Source organism: Lineus longissimus, chromosome 10 (genome assembly GCF_910592395.1).
Source record: "Lineus longissimus chromosome 10, tnLinLong1.2, whole genome shotgun sequence".
In the NCBI taxonomy this organism is placed as follows: Eukaryota; Metazoa; Nemertea; class Pilidiophora; order Heteronemertea; family Lineidae; genus Lineus; species Lineus longissimus.
In genome coordinates, this window is record NC_088317.1 from 17,248,119 (window position 1) to 17,265,578 (window position 17,460).

At 43.8% G+C, this 17,460-nt stretch overlaps 2 protein-coding genes and 2 non-coding genes across 8 annotated transcripts in view; 3 read left to right on the top strand and 1 right to left on the bottom strand.

The window, feature by feature from the left end:
* Positions 1 to 164: 164 nt before the first annotated feature.
* Positions 165 to 6,366, bottom strand: LOC135494386 (nascent polypeptide-associated complex subunit alpha, muscle-specific form-like). Its single transcript, XM_064782306.1, has 9 exons — positions 6,239 to 6,366; positions 5,366 to 5,391; positions 4,503 to 4,535; positions 2,609 to 4,114; positions 2,202 to 2,291; positions 1,764 to 1,856; positions 1,507 to 1,536; positions 574 to 663; positions 165 to 300 (listed from the first exon to the last, which is right to left on the bottom strand). The coding sequence occupies exons 1-9, from the start codon at positions 6,364 to 6,366 to the stop codon at positions 254 to 256; spliced, it is 2,043 nt and encodes a 680-aa protein (XP_064638376.1). The 3' UTR covers positions 165 to 253.
* Positions 1,101 to 1,172, top strand: Trnap-ugg (transfer RNA proline (anticodon UGG)). The gene has a single exon. It is a non-coding gene; the product is annotated as a tRNA-Pro (tRNA).
* Trnap-ugg (transfer RNA proline (anticodon UGG)) lies at positions 2,020 to 2,091 on the top strand. The gene has a single exon. It is a non-coding gene; the product is annotated as a tRNA-Pro (tRNA).
* A 422-nt stretch (positions 6,367 to 6,788) lies between the features above and the next one.
* The window catches only part of LOC135495124 (E3 ubiquitin-protein ligase TRIP12-like), a 29,785-nt gene continuing 19,113 nt past the window's right edge, over positions 6,789 to 17,460 (top strand). For 3 of the 5 annotated variants that reach the window (XM_064783553.1, XM_064783557.1, XM_064783556.1), the window contains exons 1-5: positions 6,792 to 6,890; positions 8,036 to 8,169; positions 8,789 to 8,934; positions 9,087 to 10,008; positions 10,344 to 10,501. In XM_064783553.1, the coding sequence (XP_064639623.1) occupies positions 8,075 to 8,169; positions 8,789 to 8,934; positions 9,087 to 10,008; positions 10,344 to 10,501 (1,321 nt within the window). In that variant the 5' untranslated portion in view covers positions 6,792 to 6,890; positions 8,036 to 8,074. Of the gene's footprint in view, positions 6,891 to 7,643; positions 7,662 to 8,035; positions 8,170 to 8,788; positions 8,935 to 9,086; positions 10,009 to 10,343; positions 10,502 to 17,460 lie in introns of those variants that run through there. The other 2 variants (XM_064783554.1, XM_064783555.1) reach the window with 2 other exon arrangements.

Consider the following 17,460-nt stretch of genomic DNA (forward strand, 5'->3'; position numbering starts at 1 on the left):
AGAGTTCACGTTTTCACACGCCACTGTTTACTTTTCATGTGTGACACGTAGAACGAACAAGTCATTTCCAGTTCCACAGAGTCAGTTAACTTGTGACAAATAAAACATGCGAGTGACAAAGTGAATCCTCTATAACTCCGGCCCTACGTGTGGTACATCCCGTCCCGTCGTGTAGGCCTACTCGTCGGAATGGCTGAATAATACACCATTTACCAAACTGACTCTTCAAATGCCGATGTCATTTTACGTTGGGCTATTGCCATGGAAGTCTTTCGCCTGAGAACTTCTTCATGTCGACCACTGTAACCAGGAGAAGAAGAAAATGACAGAAGACTGATCCAGTCACCAATACGGTCACTCTCAGGTACAGTTTTCCTGTATTTATTTTCCCTGCCTCAATACTTGTCTGGTCAATATACATGTACTTGAAGATACCCATACGGAGCGGACCGTCCGTATTGAACCGCGACGCCGTCAGGCTTATCAAAACACTTTCTGGCTGCAACCTGAAGCTGGCCGAAGGGTGGACATTTCCGTACTGAACCACGTCGCCGCTAGGCTTTTTTCACTTACCAAGACACTTGTCTGGCTGTAGCTTAAACACAACGGTACCGGGTGGACAGTTTCCTCCTATCTTATTTGTGGTACTCATAGAAACCTTCACTGAAATGGTCAACATTAAATTTAAAACGAAAGGTTTATTACCTTAGACAAGTCACTTGACTTCATTTGAACCTGGCACTTATGCCACTACAATGATCGAGCCCGTCATGGTCGAAGACAGAGTACATCTAATCGATTCGTACCCAACCGTAGTTGGGTACGAATCCATGCAATAACAACGCTCATTGCATGTTCTTTTCATGTTGTAAGGGAACTTGTGGTTCTCTACCTCTCTGATGCAATGTCAACTGTTTACATCGTGCATCACGCAGATGGTAGCAACACCCTCAGTCTTCCTTTGATTCCCGCATCCGCACATGTGCGAGCTAATTGATTGATCGGTTTGTCGAGTGGTCGATTGGTCGATTTTTCCCAGCTGGACATCAAGCGGCACTTCTGTTGTTAAGTAGAATTTGATGGGGGCAGATTGTATCGAAGGCTCAGTGGTCTAGAGGCATGATTCCCGCTTTGGGTGCGGGAGGTCCCGGGTTCAATTCCCGGCTGAGCCCGCAGATTCTTTTTCTCGAAAGTACTCAGTGTGCGTTCCCATATCGAGTCCTCATTCATAGTCTAAAGTCAGGATAATTGCTTATTTTTTTCACCAGTTTTTAAGATCTGAACAAAATCTTTTCTCGTCAGACTTAAGTTTGTTTGTTATCCCCCTTGAATCGTTTTGGGAGGGTGCCCCCGACCCTTCTATTGAGAAACCTCGAACGCTCTGCGCCGTGTATGGTAACTCGAGGCACGTTATCATACGTAGCATCTTAATACTCGGGTCTCGGGCGTGTAGCTCAGAGAGAGGTTTACATCAACGCTGTTCTCAGAACTTGGAGGTCGACTAACCTTTCTTGGTGAACACGCTCATGTTTGTAACTGAAACAAAAAGAAATAGGCACGTGATTTGAGAACCTGAGTTAAGCGCCTCTTGTTTAATCAGTTTGACCCCAGCTGAGTGGCAGGCACATGATCCTCTTCATTAATCAGATTGACCTCAGTCGTGTGGCAGGTACATGGGCCTCTTTTTTTTCTTAAACAGATTGACCTCAGCCGAGAGGCAGGTACATGGGCATCTTATTCAAAAACCCCGGGATTAGACTTACTGGTACAGAGGTTCTTTTCCTTGGGGTCGGGGTTAGAACCTGGGGGACATAATCCACTCTCCATTACGTGGGCTTGATGGATGATTATCACCTCTGTAATGCAGAATATTATTGCGTGATTGGCTATTACAGGAAAGTGTCTATGATATAATTCTGGAGTTTTAAAACAATCCCAAGCTTTTGATTGTTGATAAGGCCTACCAGCACGAGACGAATACTGGGTTAATTATTCACGCGAATGAGGCAATGACATGTCGGCTCAGTGGTCTAGAGGCATGATTCCCGCTTTGGGTGCGGGAGGTCCCGGGTTCAATTCCCGGCTGAGCCCGTTGCATTTTGCCATTTTTTCATGCCGCAGACGCGATCTTTTTCTCGCCCATCGCACTGAGCAGTCGCAGGTCTTAGATTTGTGGGGTTGTCTAGTTTGTGTATACTTACTGCGGCAGAGAGTCTTGAAAATAGGGTGGGGGACCGAACCAGCAGGGCATATTCCTCCTTTTTTAGGGACATAGTGCTTCCGTAATTTAGCTGTTCATAATACAAGTAATACATTGATTAAATTTTCTCATCTCGAAATCCGGGCTTCATTTGAGTTTACTGTAAACACTTATCCGAGCCGTCCATGGGCTAGCATAGGAGTGGACATGTGGCCCAGGTTTTGCCCTTCCCTCGGGCCAGGATCATATAATTATGAATATTCAAAACCTCAAAAACCTGAAAAACCTTGCGTGACTGCTGACGCGGAAAGTGCTGATGTGACGCATAACTTGAACAGAATCGCTCTTGATATCACAATTTGGGAATCGTGAGTTGTTGTAAACTCTGGCTTTCGGACTTCTGCTCACCTAACATATCCTGCCCTTTCTTCGCGACGGCAAGATCTTTAGCACTCGGGACCCCGTTGGTCTGGGCCGATTTTACTTCGACCTTTTTAAACAAACTTTTCACTGTGTACTGGTGAACCAGCTTCAAATGAGTATGATATTTTGTCTTCGATCCGCCTGGCGCAGACGCCTTCTTTTTTGGTGTTTTCATTTCCGGTGCTTTCTTTGGAAGCATCTTCTTCAGAAGTGGTGGTTTTTTTGCTGTGTTTTTGACTGCTTTGGTCTTGAGCATGTTACTTGGGGGCGTTTTCGTTTTTACTTTCGGATTTGTTTTCGTGTTCGCAGCAGGTGCGTTTGTTTTGTGAGTAGGCGATTTGGTGGGTGTTTTGATGGGCGTTTTCACTTCGTGTTCTTGCGTTTTGGTAGTGGCTTTTGTTTTGGGGGCTTTCAGCGGCGTTTTTCCTCCTTTTCCTGGAAGATTCGTGTGAGCCTTTAATTTTGCCGCATCAGCTAACTTCCGAATTGATTTGTGTAGCTCCGTTTCCAGCTTTTTGAGGAAAGCCAATTTGATTGCTTTTGAATCTGTCGGAGGAGGTGGCTTTTTCGTGGGAGACCTTTTCGTGGATAGCAACCTCCTTGCTGTTTTTTTTAGTGCCGAATGCTCCGACGATTGAGTTTTCTTGACAAGCGCTGGCATTCTGATCTCACCAGTTGTTTTTACTTTAGTAACGTGCCCAAGCTTTACAACTTTGATTGTTGGTAGTTTTATTATACTTTTGGGTGGGGGCATTCTTACAACAACTTTTGCAGGAGACTTCGGTTCTGTACCGGGCTTTATCGTAGTTGTTTTCGGAACAGACTTCTTAGTGGTTGCCTTCGAAACTGGCTTTTTAGTGGTTGATTTTGGAACTGCCATGTTGGTGGTTGCCTTGGGAACTGCCATGTTCGTGGTTGCCTTGGGAACTGCCATGTTCGTGGTTGCCTTGGGAACTAAGTTTTTGACAGTTGACTCGGGACATGGCTGTTTGGTGGTTGACTTGGAAACTGGGTTGTTGGTGGTTGACTTGGGACATGGCTGTTTGGTGGTTGACTTGGAAACTGGGTTGTTGATTGGTACTGTCGCATTCGGAGCTGGGATTTTGGAGGATTGTCTTGGAGGAGCCGCTTTGGGGGGCGTTTTTGGAGGTGCTGTCTTGGCGGGTGTTTTTTGAGGCGTTACTTTTGCGGGTGGTTTTGGAGGTGCAACTTTGATGGGTGGCTTTAGAGGTGGCGTCTTGGCGGGTAGGTGTGTTTTGGAATGTTTCGTTTTTAGGGATCCTTTGCTTTTTTGGGATCGCGTCTTGGTGGCTGCCTTCGGAATTGGCAATTTATCTTTTGAAGCTGTTGCGTTTTGGGCTTTTGTTTTCTTGGTGGCTGATATGGTTGGTGCATTCTGTTTTTTCGATGGTGTTTTGGGATTGGCAATGTTCGTCTTCTTCCCACTTGGAACAGTCGGGGTTTTTGGTTTCACTGATGCTGCCGGCTTTGCTGAAAATATATGCACTGTGATGTAATGACGACATGAGGGTAACAAGCAGTCAGGTTCCTGGCCGTCATTCTGGACCTTCTTTTTAGTTAACCTTTTTCAATTTTTGAAACAAACTTGGAGAAAATGTGACAAACTCCCTCTTCCCATTGGCCGAAGTGATTTATTGCGGGCTCAACCAAGAACAACCACGGTGAACTGCATTTTGATTACACTCCGAAAGCAGTGGACCAGCCTCGTTCCTCGCCATAATGGGATCCCATTTGGATTACGCAATGGACTGCCCCGGGAGTTCACAGTTGGTCACAAGTCTTTGGTGATTACTTCAAGCGAAAGCTGGCGGAGTGCTCAAAACATCGCTGGGACAAACTGAAAAACAAGACGACCTACCAACAGCTGGTGTGTCAGACTTCTTAGAATCAACTGAAATATAGAGTGAAAACCTAACCAAGTACACAGCTCAGATGAAGTCAACTACAGTATGTGTTCAGCAAAACATCAAATGAACAAAACTTGTATGCTTTGGTCAGGGTTTCAAAGCGAATGGGGAACCTGCAAACTATAGAGGGCGCTGAGAGCGCCAAGACCTTTTTGTCATTGGCGAGCACTGAACTTTATTGGGACCAGTTTCAGCAACTCGGCGTGGAGTATATTTGTATCTGTGGTTTGCATGTTCTCCATTCCTTGAAAGCGATCAGAGGTTAGTGCAAAATGCGTGCCGTGTTTTTTTACAAAATGCCGCGTATTTCGTTTTCGAATTGCGGAAAGAAACAAGAAAATCGAGTTTGGTTTGAAAATATCTTTATTAACTGCTGAAAGTAGAAGACAAGTTTTAGTGCATGCAAGAAAGTAACAATGTGTAGGAAGTTGTTTTGAAAAGTAATTGATGACATTTCTTCAGTTTTGACTCTTTGCCGTCATCTCGGAAGCGTTCGGGAATATCCGTAGGCCGACAATTATGCCTATTCCCAAAATCGTAATCTCTGCTACGGAGAGTGTTTTGATATGCATAGAAAAACAAAAACAAAAAGGCAATCAACTCAGATTAGCTTAAAGGAGGTGTGCATCGAGATAATGACGGCCAAGCTACGTTCCTGTCTGCATTCCTGTCTGGAGAATTGTTAGATGTATCAGAAAATGCAGACAAACGCTCTCGAAATTGGTTGCGCACAGTTTCGGGTGTATCTGCAGCGCCACCTTTATTCGCATCCGGGATTATCTCGTGACACTCCCCCTTTAACGAAATAACCTACCGCATTGGTGAGTTCCAATCCGTCTTCTGAATCAGTCACAATGCAGGCATTGCGACAGTTCCAATACCTACTTGTCCACAAGTTTCCGCATCTTCTGCTGAGTCCTTCACGAAGTCACCTGATGGCTCGCTCGGAGCGCTCGGCGTGTTAGAGAGGTTGCGCACCGTTTACGACTCCGACTCAGGCCGTCGACAATAAGCCAGAATCATAGTATTGCCTTATTCCATGATGTTCGAATGGAGAAAATTTCACTGAAAAGGTGCGTCAATTAAGCGAAATCGAAAGGGTCTCGATCTCGGTCGCGGATACTGTAAGCCAGCCTCGGCGTTTAAGGAGATGGTGCGCAACCTCTCTATTTGATCTCCTCAGAATATCGTCGTAGTTCTACACTTCCTAGCGGCGATAAAATACCGGGATACCATATCCATCTGAAAGTCGAGGAGCTCTATTGACGGGAACATGACGAGAGCCGGTGGATAACCCGCATCACACCGGAGCAGCCATCAAGAGAAAGGGTCTTCAGAGAGTAATACCGCGTTGATGTCCTCTCCTGGTGGCAGATTGGCCGGGTAGGCAGGCCCTGAGTGAAGCATCAACTCGATATCAATCTAATTTTTAATTGGTACTTTTCAATATATAATTTCAATCAATATCATGAGAATTTCAGACAAGCAGTCTTTAAACGAATCCGCAGTACTGCAGGCCTTATTCATTGCTTGGATGTCGCATTGCATGACTCCAACTGCAGTTACTGATTCGTTCTCATGTTCGGTCTGTCCCTATAAAAAATAGAAAGGTTGAGATAAAAAACATGTGGATCGGGAATGGGATTGAAGGCTATAGTTTATGCGTTCGTTTTCGCAACGTCCCTACTTTCCGTAAGTGGAAAGTTCAGTTCTAACCTCTCTAGTCTCATCCTCATTGGGACCGAGGACGTTTCCATGCCTGTCCACTCTCTTATCCAAAGAGTCCCACGAAAAGATGCCTTTTTTCCTTTCCATAGTCTCTCCGTTCCTTATACGAACCGTTCCTAACTTTTCGGGCAATTTTTGTAACATTCGACGGAAATACAACAACCGGCTCCTATCCGGTTTTTACGTTTTACCCGCTTGTGCCGCTGACAACTGTAAAATCGGATAGGAGCCCGACCACCTTTCCAGGAAATTGAAACTGCCGCGACACCGCATGGTCCTGCCATCTTCATTGAATAGGAGATACTAACTGACAAATTAGTCTCATCTAAAACAGGCCAAAACATATGTCTAAACATGTTATTTCCTTGCGAATTCAACTTAGAACGTATTATTTATGGCAGTCTATAGTTTGACAGTAAAGAAACAGGTTAATGTGAGTAATATATGAAGAAAACGCGTTTTTGCCAGTGCATTGCGGATCTATTTTTAGGATTTTGTCTACTTCCGCTCAAGGATCATCTGTGGTCAATCGAGTTTTTCGCACAGTCGATTTCCAAAGTAACCAATAGTTTTCTGCAAATTTCCTTCATTTTGTACCCTCTATAGCACCAGTAAGTGCTGCAGTCGAAAGATGAGGAGTCATACTAAGATGCCATCACTAAAATAAGCAAACGAATTGTGAATCGTGTGATTTTGGAGGCATTTTATCAGCGATTTTTCTGAGCACATCGCCTTTGTCCTTGCGCCTGATTTATTCTTCTGCCACTTCGATCAGAAAATATGGTCCAATCTTTGATCAAATCCCCATTTGAGTGCCCAGTGTGGAAAATATACATCTATCTTGTGCAGATTGGCCGGATTTTATGTATATTTTGAGGTTCAGGGCGTTTTCCTAACTACGAATTCCAGTCTTCAGACGATCATTATCAAATTCAAGATGGCGGATTTTTGTTTTGGGGCCCAGCTGGCAGTCTTGTCAAGACCTGCTTCCACTTTTTTGTGCCATCCTTTATAGATAAAATGCCTACAGCCAGCTACCTGACATAACTCATGACATTCTTGTTCTATTTTGCCCCTAAGTTTGTTCTTGCAAATGCTCCCAATATGATGTATTTAGCGAGAAATTACTGAAGTCATGACCTGTGAAATAGATACGGTGGCACCAGTCGGAGCTGGTCATTTGGGGCCAAAACAAACCAATAACAGGCAAAACACAAGAACATGTGGTGTACAAAGTTGCCGTCATTTTGTTTGCTGCTGGTTCGTTTTGGCTCTCGACTGCTTCCTCAGACTCGGGCGTTTGTATCGTTCGAAGAGGAAAAACCATGTTCGGATTTAGTATGGCCTGACACTTCAGATCTTCGGTCCCGGATGTGGCGATGGTACGGTTTGCGCATAACTGACCAATCAGCTAACAGAACCAGCAAATGACGTTGCGAGCTGATTATGCATGTTGTATGTCATTGGCTGGCTCTGTTAGCTGATTGGTCAGTTATGTGCAAAACCATACCAATTTTACCATCGTCATATCCAGACCCAATGTTCTGAAGGGTCGTATTTAAACTTGCGTCAATGCAGCAGTTGTTGGAGAAGGCACATACTTTACATCAAATGGTCATGTTACCATTCAGTTCCATCCAAATACTTCTGTAATGAATGGCTGTATGTAAATGGTTTTGAAACTCACTTAATTATGTAAGAGACATGTGCATTTCTAATTTCACGAGGTTTTACAGGGTCTTGTCTGTAATTTCAGAGCGGTAATCTGGCATGAGCCAGCTGATGTATAGCGCCTATGGCCGACCAACCTAAGCACCAGAGTGGGGGGTCACTGAGGCGGTCTAAGCGTTATTCTGGGGCGAAACCACAAGAGGAAACTTCTAAGCAGAGGTAAGATAGAGCATGGAAGCTGAGGATGCAAGCAGAGATAGGCCTTTTCGAAGAAGACAAATCAGAGCCCGAACAAATCAATATGCACACTCAGAACATGTCAGAAGGCCTAAGCCGACTTCAGACAATGCCATAAGCCACTGTGACACTTTATTCCAGGTGAAATGCATGACTGGTCAGTGCCTTAACAAACTTCTTCGAAAAGGTCAATTGTTGCCACCAAGGTCATTCAGCCACAGTCGAGCCCCAACCCTGGAGGGAAGGGGGGTATGAAGGCCTATTGAGAAAATTATCTATTTGTTAACTTGTTGTGACATCTGCCAACAACATACTGTGCCGGTATTGTTGGTAAAATCACCAAGGACCAAAGGTTATAGGCCAATATACCCACATGTCAAAGGCATTTGTTATTGGGAAAGCAGCGTACAATAAAAGGAAGGCCTACATGTAGAACACCAAACATTCTCTAAATCATGTACATGTACGTATGGGGGTATCTTACAACCTAGCCATTCAATACACTGATGAACATTTGAGGGACACTTATAATGCACTATAGTATTATAAGTGCAATCAGCAGAGACAGCCTGTTAATAATATGTTTTCATTGTTTTCACAGGTCAAACTCCAAGACCACGTCTGCAGGTCCATCCTCTAATTCGGGTCCTGAGGAGCTGCTTGCTGGGGGTGGAAAGGCCCAACGGAGATCTGCTGGTGGAAGGTTTGATCTTGAACCTGCTTCCAAAGAGAGGAAGGTCGAGAGTGGTAAGTTGTAGCGATATGACTGGCATGGCTTTCACACTATTTAACAGTGTAGGAGGGGGCCACATGTCCCCATATAATATAAGATGCAAGCTTCTACCGTAGTTAGTAACGGACTATAAACCCTGACTTTAACTGTCTTCATTCAATTTCAGGTCTGAAAGTGAACAACATCGCGCACAATAAGGTTAAAGTCAGTCGCAAGCGAAGTTCTAGTCGTGACGGTAGCAAAGAGCGTCATCGAAGTCACAGCGGAGAAAAGCTCAAGAAGGAGAGGAGCAAAAGTCGTAGTTCTAGTCCGGTGAAGACTTTAGCTGATCATAAGGAGGAAGTCTTGGTGCCTTTGAGGCGCAGAACAAGAAGTAGCTCAGCTGCATCGGCCGCATCGAGCGCCAGCGTGTCATCCTTGACAAATCTGAGAAATTCAACTTCTGTCGGAAACTTGGCAAACACAATCCAGAATTTGGCAAAGTCGGTTCAGAATTTGACAAATTCGCAACTCAGTTCGGACAAACAAAAGTGTGGTACTACTCCGAAGTTTTCTGAGGCTTCTTGGAGTACTTTGTTGTCAACGCGGACACTGAGGTCGGGTACGACTTATTCAGGAGTTCCGAGTGAGGACTCAAAGTTGAGAAACAGTAGTCGCGGTCGTAAGCGAGGACGAAGCTGGACAATTGAGCCAGTGGTGAATCTTACTTTGAACGTCAATAACAACAACAGTAGTAGTCCGACAGATTCCAAATCTGCCACCGGACAGGGCGGGAAATCGCAAACGAGAAAGAGACAAAAATCCGCCCCTCAAGCGTCGCAATCGAAGTCAAGCTTGAGCGGAAATAACAGAGAAACCGCAACAGCACAGCAACCTGAGCGGTTGGATTTCATTGTGCCAAAAAAGCGTGCGAGGACAGAATTATATCATAAGCCGGTAGAGCCAGCGCTACCGCAACCGGACGGAAATAAGTTGATCCCGCCAGGGTCGAGTCGTCGGAGGAAAGCCGCCACGAGTGACCCGCCCGAGCTTGATAGCTTGCGGCGGAGCCAGAGGAACAAAACCACGGGATCCTGCGCAAGTAGTCGGTACGTATCACTCCTTTGTGGAGTACTGATGTGTAAGCAAATAAACGCAAAGATCAGTTTCAGTCCAATCCTGGATTTTCAACTTTTGTTCAATCCAGCAGTCACTGCTGTGTTAAATAAAACTCACTTGAGTATCTGGGCCCTTTGGTTTAGTAGTTATTTGGCTTGACTTTCATTCTCTCAAAGTCAAGCAATCAGGTCATCACCTCCTAGGATTTTTCACAAGTTGCTTCGTGGCTGGTTAAAGTATTTTGGCAGCAAGTTGTGTACACTCTATGATAGATGAACCCTTGTTATTGTAGAATCCCCACTAACTTTGCCATTTGTTCCAGCAGACGACGTTCCTCAACTGTTTCTAGGCAGAACGCTCCAGGTCCACAGTTGAATTCCGGACGGTCTGGAGGGACGTCGAAAACCACCAACACGAGCATGTCGGGTCAAGATGATGGTGGTGCCGGGCGAGGCCAGAATGATGAGACGCCAGCGGCTTCTGGTGAGTTGTTTAGCGTAACATCGGTGTTGGATGGTTGACCCGTCAGTGGGGCTATTGAGGGCCACAACAAACCTGTATATAGACCAAAATGAACCAAACACTGTGTGGTGTGCAACCACGCTGTTATCTCCTTCGTCTTACCTTACCAGCTGCATTTGAACAATCTCAAACCTGTTGTTTGCCGCTGGTTTGTTGCGACTCCGGTGGCCATTGCTGACTGAAGTTTTGCCATCCCCCTATTCACACACACAAAACCCTGACTGTAAATTTTGACCCATAAACCACCTTGCCCCCTTTTTTTCCTGGTTCAGCCTCTGGATAGTAACCCAAGGTGCATATTGTTTATCCAAGCTGTTGACCCAGATAAAAAGTGTAGAGTTGAACACTTGAAATGTCAAAAATAGTCAAGGTCTTTATATCAAACTTTTAAACTGATACACGTTGAGTCTCTGCAATCAAACCTGATAGATCCGTCTCCAGTAACCCCTGATTCACCTTGCGTTGTCTACGATGACTAACGCCACAATCTGATATGATAATGCCGATCACAGACTAATACTGACGTGATTGATTTATTGATTGGAACAAGTATTGATTAGTCTTTGACCAGTCTGTTTGGAGCAGTCGTGTTCACGGCACCAGCACTTGAGTAGCCTGACTATCGTCACGGTATATTGGACTAGGTAAGTTCTAATAATGACACATCCATTGGTGAACATACTGTGGACAAGTTTAGTGTGTGTATTTCCAAGTCTACCTGTCTTACAGGTATAACACTGGCTGGACGAAGACTTATTTTTTATGGGGACTATGGTGGATTTGATTTTGTTTGTACAATAGAACATCTCATAGCCATAAGGGCACCCTTGGGAATGACAAATACATGTTGTCCTTGGGAGTTGTTCTGATAACAAAGGAGGTCAATTTGTCGAACGACCTCATTGGGGCCAACATTACTGCAGGGTTCGAATTTAACCAAGGCCACACTGCTAATGTGCTTATTCAGCCAGTGCCTTCCGTAATGGCCTTATGGTGTGTTCACACTGGATGCGAATTGAAACCGAACTCCGTAGAGCGCTCTCCGGAATACGAATTGGTTAATCCAGTTTCAGAACGGTCGCGTCACACTGGCCCGAATACGCATTCAAATCGGTTTAAAACGCGCCATCTATTATTATTATTATTATTATTTATTAACCTCCCATATGGGAGAATAAAATTTACAAGTACAAAACATATAAGTATATAATATCACAGTATCACACAGTCATTATTAACAAGTTAAAATCGCGTAAGGTGCTTGACCATTTCCATCTCCTGGCCATGCCTATTGCTAAAGTTCGGGTCAAAGAGGAGTGTCCTCAGCGAGTCAACACCACCGTCGCTAAATGCGGAGAATCCCGGCCTCGCCCTCGAAAAACGAGGCCAAAACCGGGGAAAACCCCGCCGCGACGATGTTGCTGACCAGCGTACCTTTGACCAATGAACCGGCGGCAACATACCTTGCCAGGAAATGGAAATGCAAGTCACGTGCAAGGGAGTTGATTCTCCCTATTCTATGGCATAACGAAAAACGATTTGAGTTAATGAGATCATTTAAATACATCAGTTAACTGGTTCGGAGCACTAGTTCCCGCGGTCAAAGGTCACTTTCCATGCGCCGGGCGCATGCGCAGTGCGATCGAAAACCTTAATTCGTATCAAGCGCGTCACACTTGAAATCTCAATACGGTTTTGTTGATTCGGATTAGCTGATTCGCATTCAATTCGGTTTAAGAACCGTGTTGGTTAAAGCGGATTGAGATCGGTATGAACCGAATTGAGTGTGACGCCCCAATACGTATCAACGTTTTAATTCGAATTCAATTCGTGTTAAAACCCCAGTGTGACCACGGCATTAGTGTCCTCTCAACTTCTTCTACATTTTCCAATACCCAAAGCCAAAATGTCTCCAAAATTGGCACCCTGATAGCTCCTAATTTGAGGTATGTCACCGTCCCTAAAAGAGAGCATGTCTTCTCTACATTGCTTTCCTCAGAAACGACATTGATACCTTGGATCGAATGTCAGAGAAAGTTGTTTGATCACCTGTCATCAATCTATATATGAACATCAGCAGTGTACATTGTGAAACAGGTGTGTTGACATCAAACAGAACAGTTGGTCTCCCACTTATAGTACAGTATCTACATAACACACTGTACAGTGTTCTTCCAGTATCTCCTCCAGTAATACATTTGAGTTTGGAGATAGATGGGGACATCAGCGTTGAAATTGGCCGACTTTTGTTGCATGCGTACCTGGCTCGTATAATGCGCCCTGGTTCATTTTCAAAGTTTTCTCCCCCAGACTGGTTGCCAACCAGGGCTAAGGAAGGTGGCCAGTCTCCCCCAAGATACAACCAGCAGCATGGGGCAGACTCAAGGTGACAATGTTTAGCAATCAGCTAATTATTGCCTTGTCTCAAGCTTGTGTGATCCTGTGACTAATGTTAGACATTCGAGCACTATTCTATGGTGAATATAAAATTTGAGTCTCAGATCACACACAAGTTGATAGTTATCAGGAATCGGCTCATTGTCACCTTGATTCTAAAGCGCACATGTTGGGTGTGAATTCACCTATTAGATATTTAAGACCACTTGTGGGGCAATATAAACCGCAGTATTAGGAGTCGAACAGGAAGTGAAAGCATGTGCCATTGTGGGTGGAATCAGCTGTTCATGGGATGGACGGCAAATCAATCATTCAAAGTACAAACTACAATCATCGCGTGGAGAACTTGGCGTGAAAGCTTTACATAACCTATTGATTTTACAAGTTGAGTGGGTTGTTTATTTCTGTCTCAGTTGACTTGGTGACATCGGACTGGACTTTGTATGGTGATTCAGCCTTCGACTTTGACTGCGTACGATGTTTCTGTAAGTTCGCTATTTTGAAATTTCTATCACATCAGACTGGTGTTGAACTTTAGGTCAAATGGTACATCAGTCATGAACATTGATAAGTTAATTATCCAAATGGGATTGTTTGCTATTGTTTTTCATATCACAATGTTTGGAAATGTTTAGGTTTTATCTTTTATCTGTCTTGTTCACTTGGCGGACACGGGCCTCATTTTGTCAGACAGACTATGTCCAGTGAAATTGGTTTATACCTCCTGTGACGCGGTCCAGTTCTTGACTTGAGTCGAGGGTGGGCTCCGGTCGGCTTGGAGACGATCTCTCCTGAAGACTGTGGTATATGCGTGTCATCCTTGTTCTCCTGTTGACAAAACGTTTCCCATCCCATTCCTCATTCTATCATAAGCTCGAAAAACTCATCAAATGAAATAATTCTATAAAATATCCATTGATTAAAAGCGATAAGATCTTGTCCTTGTGCCATCAGTCAGTTGTATGTTTATCATATTGATTTGGTTCAGAGTAATAGTACACTATAATCTCGCCTAAGTTTCATAATATTTGTGTATTACACATACTCAATTATAGTTTGACGCGTCATATCTTTTACTGTATACATGATACATGTGCATATACAACACATGTAATATTCAGAAATAATCATTAATGCAAACAATATCAACAGGATTGATTCATGTTGTGTCTGGTCACTATGCAGGTGGTGAGCCATTAGGCGGTTTAGTCGGCAACAGGTTTAGGGTAAGTGTTTTTGCATTCTTGGCAAATTAGGTCTGATGAAACGGTTCCTGTTGCTCTCTGAGACAGAGGTCCAGAACACACCTAGTCACCTGTCCAGGTATGAGGACAGCTCCCCTGGTGGTGAAGCTCTTTGTGAGTTGTGAGGAAACAAAATGGCCGACTTGTTGGGACGGCCTTTGATTGATGTTTCCGCCGCAATACCATCTCAGTTAACAGCGCCTCACCGCATAACTCAGCAAGGTTAACCACTCGAGCGCAAGAGGCCCACTCATTTTAAAAAGGAACATCCCTACCCTACATGCACATTCACCCAGCTCTTCATCCACTCTTGTTCTTGTTGGACGTCCATTCATAACTCTTTCATCTCAATCACTCGAGATACTCTTGACTTGGAACGTTTTTCGGTCACATTTGAGTCACAGGTACATGTACATACCGTTACATATACACAACATGTTCTGTAACAAGTTCAGTTATTGAGTGGTTAAGTGACATATTTTTAGTTCCTTTAGAAAACAGAAGGTGTCAGGACAAGTTTGTTTGCAAATTGTTTTTTTCTGGTCAAGGCCTGTCAATGATTTATTCACCGTGACATTCGGTCTTTTGTGTGAAATCCAGTCTTAGATAAGGTTCATTTATTCAGTGTCGGAATGTCAGTTCGTTCGTCATCGATTCAGTGATCGTGACTCGCATACTAATAGGTAGTAAGGAAGTGTTGCACTCGATCATGTCCACATGGCATGAAGTGTTTATCTTGAAAAAGCCTGCAACTAATACCTGGTCAAATCTTTTGTAGCCAACACAGTACTGTCTAGACAATTGATAGCCATGGCAATGCACTGTCGTGTGTTTTGACCACTTTTTGCTCGCTGACATGAAATTTTGCGATTTTTGATTTGGCATTGGTTCATCTTATGACTGCCGTACACTTTCTTGTTCTATGGACAGGGCATGAAGCCAATGAAGGTGAATTTTCTTCTCCACTTTTGACTCTGTGACTGTGTGTTGACCCTCACAGTTCCTCTGAAGTTCAACATGGGCTTATAAACTATAAAGTCCTGAGCAAAAATGACATCTCTTCATGTAAAAGAGTTTAACCATGGTGCACCAGTCATGCCAGTATTCGGAATTTGACACTGACAGACTAAGTTTGACAAGAGAAATGAAAAAAATAAAAATGTTTCATAAGCTTGATGTTCGGATGCCCAAATATCAGAGCTAAATGGGTACAACTGCTTCAAATGGTGTCAGTCATTCAGTTCACAGCCATTGTAATGTCTTTTATGTAAAGTCTGTTCATCTTTAAAGGCCTTAAATCATGTGATAGATGTTTTGCCAATGCTATGTCCATGCCGTGTCCCATTGCCAATCATGTGTCATGGCCGACTCCATAAGTATCCAAAACAAGGCTATTTTCAATTGAAAAATCAAAACATGTTTGACCTACATTCAATGGAAACTTACACATGGTCTGGTGGAAACTTACACATGGTCTGGTGGAAACTTACACATGGTCTGGTGGAAACTTACACATGGTCTGGTGGAAACTTACAGTACACATGGTCTGGTGGAAACTTACAGTACACATGGTCTGGTGGAAACTTACACATGGTCTGGTGGAAACTTACACATAATCTGGTGGACTTTTCAGCTTGGATGAATTTTAGGTCTTTTCTGGTTTCCAGCTGAAGCTCACAAGTTGTTTTATGATAGGCCAATCACGAAAACTATCTTTTAAAGTTCGCCCTTAAAAGTGTGTAGGTAAAGTTTTTCAATTGTAGCTCAGGTGCAAGTGCAACCCATTCTGTAACCAGGCTATAATTTTAGCCTATCACACACTTTACCTCTCATTACGACACAAAAAGTGCTGGTGCAGTGGTGGACATGAAAATAGTCCCTGATCACTGACGGTGAGTTCACAAATGGGAAGTTCTGCATTAAATTGCCACGTGATCGTCTCCTGTGTGTGTCAACCCCGGCAGGAGCTTTCCTAGAATTCCGACAAGTCATGTTGGACATGTAGGAAGTAAAACCTAGAAGGAAATCATGTCCAGTGGGCCTTGGGTTTTGTTACCAGCTGATCTCTTGAGACCAAATTGATTGTGCGTGCAACAACTGCCATGTCTTCACGTAAATTGGTGTGTGTTTTGTCAGACTGTTACAAAGCGACGGAAGAACATGATACAATGATGGTAGGGGTAGGTCCGACGCGATCAAATAAAAAACTAGGGAAAACACTGCTGGTCGATTGCTTTAACAATGTTGCTTGGCATTGTCTGCAACCAAACCAGACGGTTCACCCAGTCTCAAGAGACGTGTCACCGTTGTTGTGAGCCAACTTGAAGGGTTTTGAGAACAAAGGCAAAAAATCCAAAATGCTGTTTCAAACTTGCATCACCTGGCCAGGCGCACTTTTATAGATATATGTGATTTGTCTTGGAAATGGGGTATTGTTCCTCTGTTGCACAGCCCCTGGTGGCAAAACTACAAAGTCAAGGATTATCAGTCTTTGATCGGATGGCCAAACTGGTTGATTTAGGTCCACGTTTCTGCGTCGTGGTGAAAAATTCTGTTAAAGACCCGTAATGCTTCACAGTAAGTTCATTTTAAAATGCAGCGGTCCTTGTTCCTAGGAATATCTGGTCTCAAAGGTTATATGGTTATACGTAACTGCCCTGACTCTCTGACCCCATTTTTTGGGCATTTTCTCAAAACTACCCTGTCACATTTGATTAACAGGGGGCAAAAGTGCTGCTCGGCAATTTCAATAACAAAGTCAACATGAAAGGTTAATAAATGACATAGAACTTGTCATTGAACTCTATTTGATTGGCACAATGATGAATGTCATGCTCCCATTTAAGAGCATTATCACGGTGACAGGCTTTGGGTGCCTCCTCCAAATTGACCTATTGTGTTTGTTGTCTCTGTTTTTTTCCAAAACAGGAACAGGATAATAGTGTCCTGTTGGTCTTGATCATGGGTTCCAGTATCTACCATAACTCTTCAGAATTTGGTGTTCTTTGAAAATATGTTTGATGAATTATTAGATTGGGGGGCAGGGATCCAATTTATCGAATTGTGAGTTTGATACCATGTGAAGTCTGGCAAGACACTTTCTACGTGATTAGACCATGTAATGTGAACCCCACTCAGCTGATTATAATGCACAAGCAGTGGTTTCATAATCAAGCATCGGCTGCGGCTAAGACAGAACATGGGGATGGATACCACCTTTAATTAACTGCTGTTTTTTGACTGATCATGATGCCCCCTGTAAATCAGGATGTTTTGCAT

Excerpts from the sequence above, each read along its gene's own strand:
- LOC135494386 (XM_064782306.1), bottom strand. The coding sequence starts at position 6,366 with ATGGAAAGGAAAAAAGGCATCTTTTCGTGGGACTCTTTGGATAAGAGA. Across the intron at positions 5,392-6,238 it reads GAACTTTCCACTTACGGAAA|AAGACGGATTGGAACTCACC; the intron begins GTAGGGACGTTG and ends TGACTGATTCAG. Across the intron at positions 301-573 it reads ACAGCCAGACAAGTGTCTTG|TGGTCGACATGAAGAAGTTC; the intron begins GTAAGTGAAAAA and ends TCCTGGTTACAG.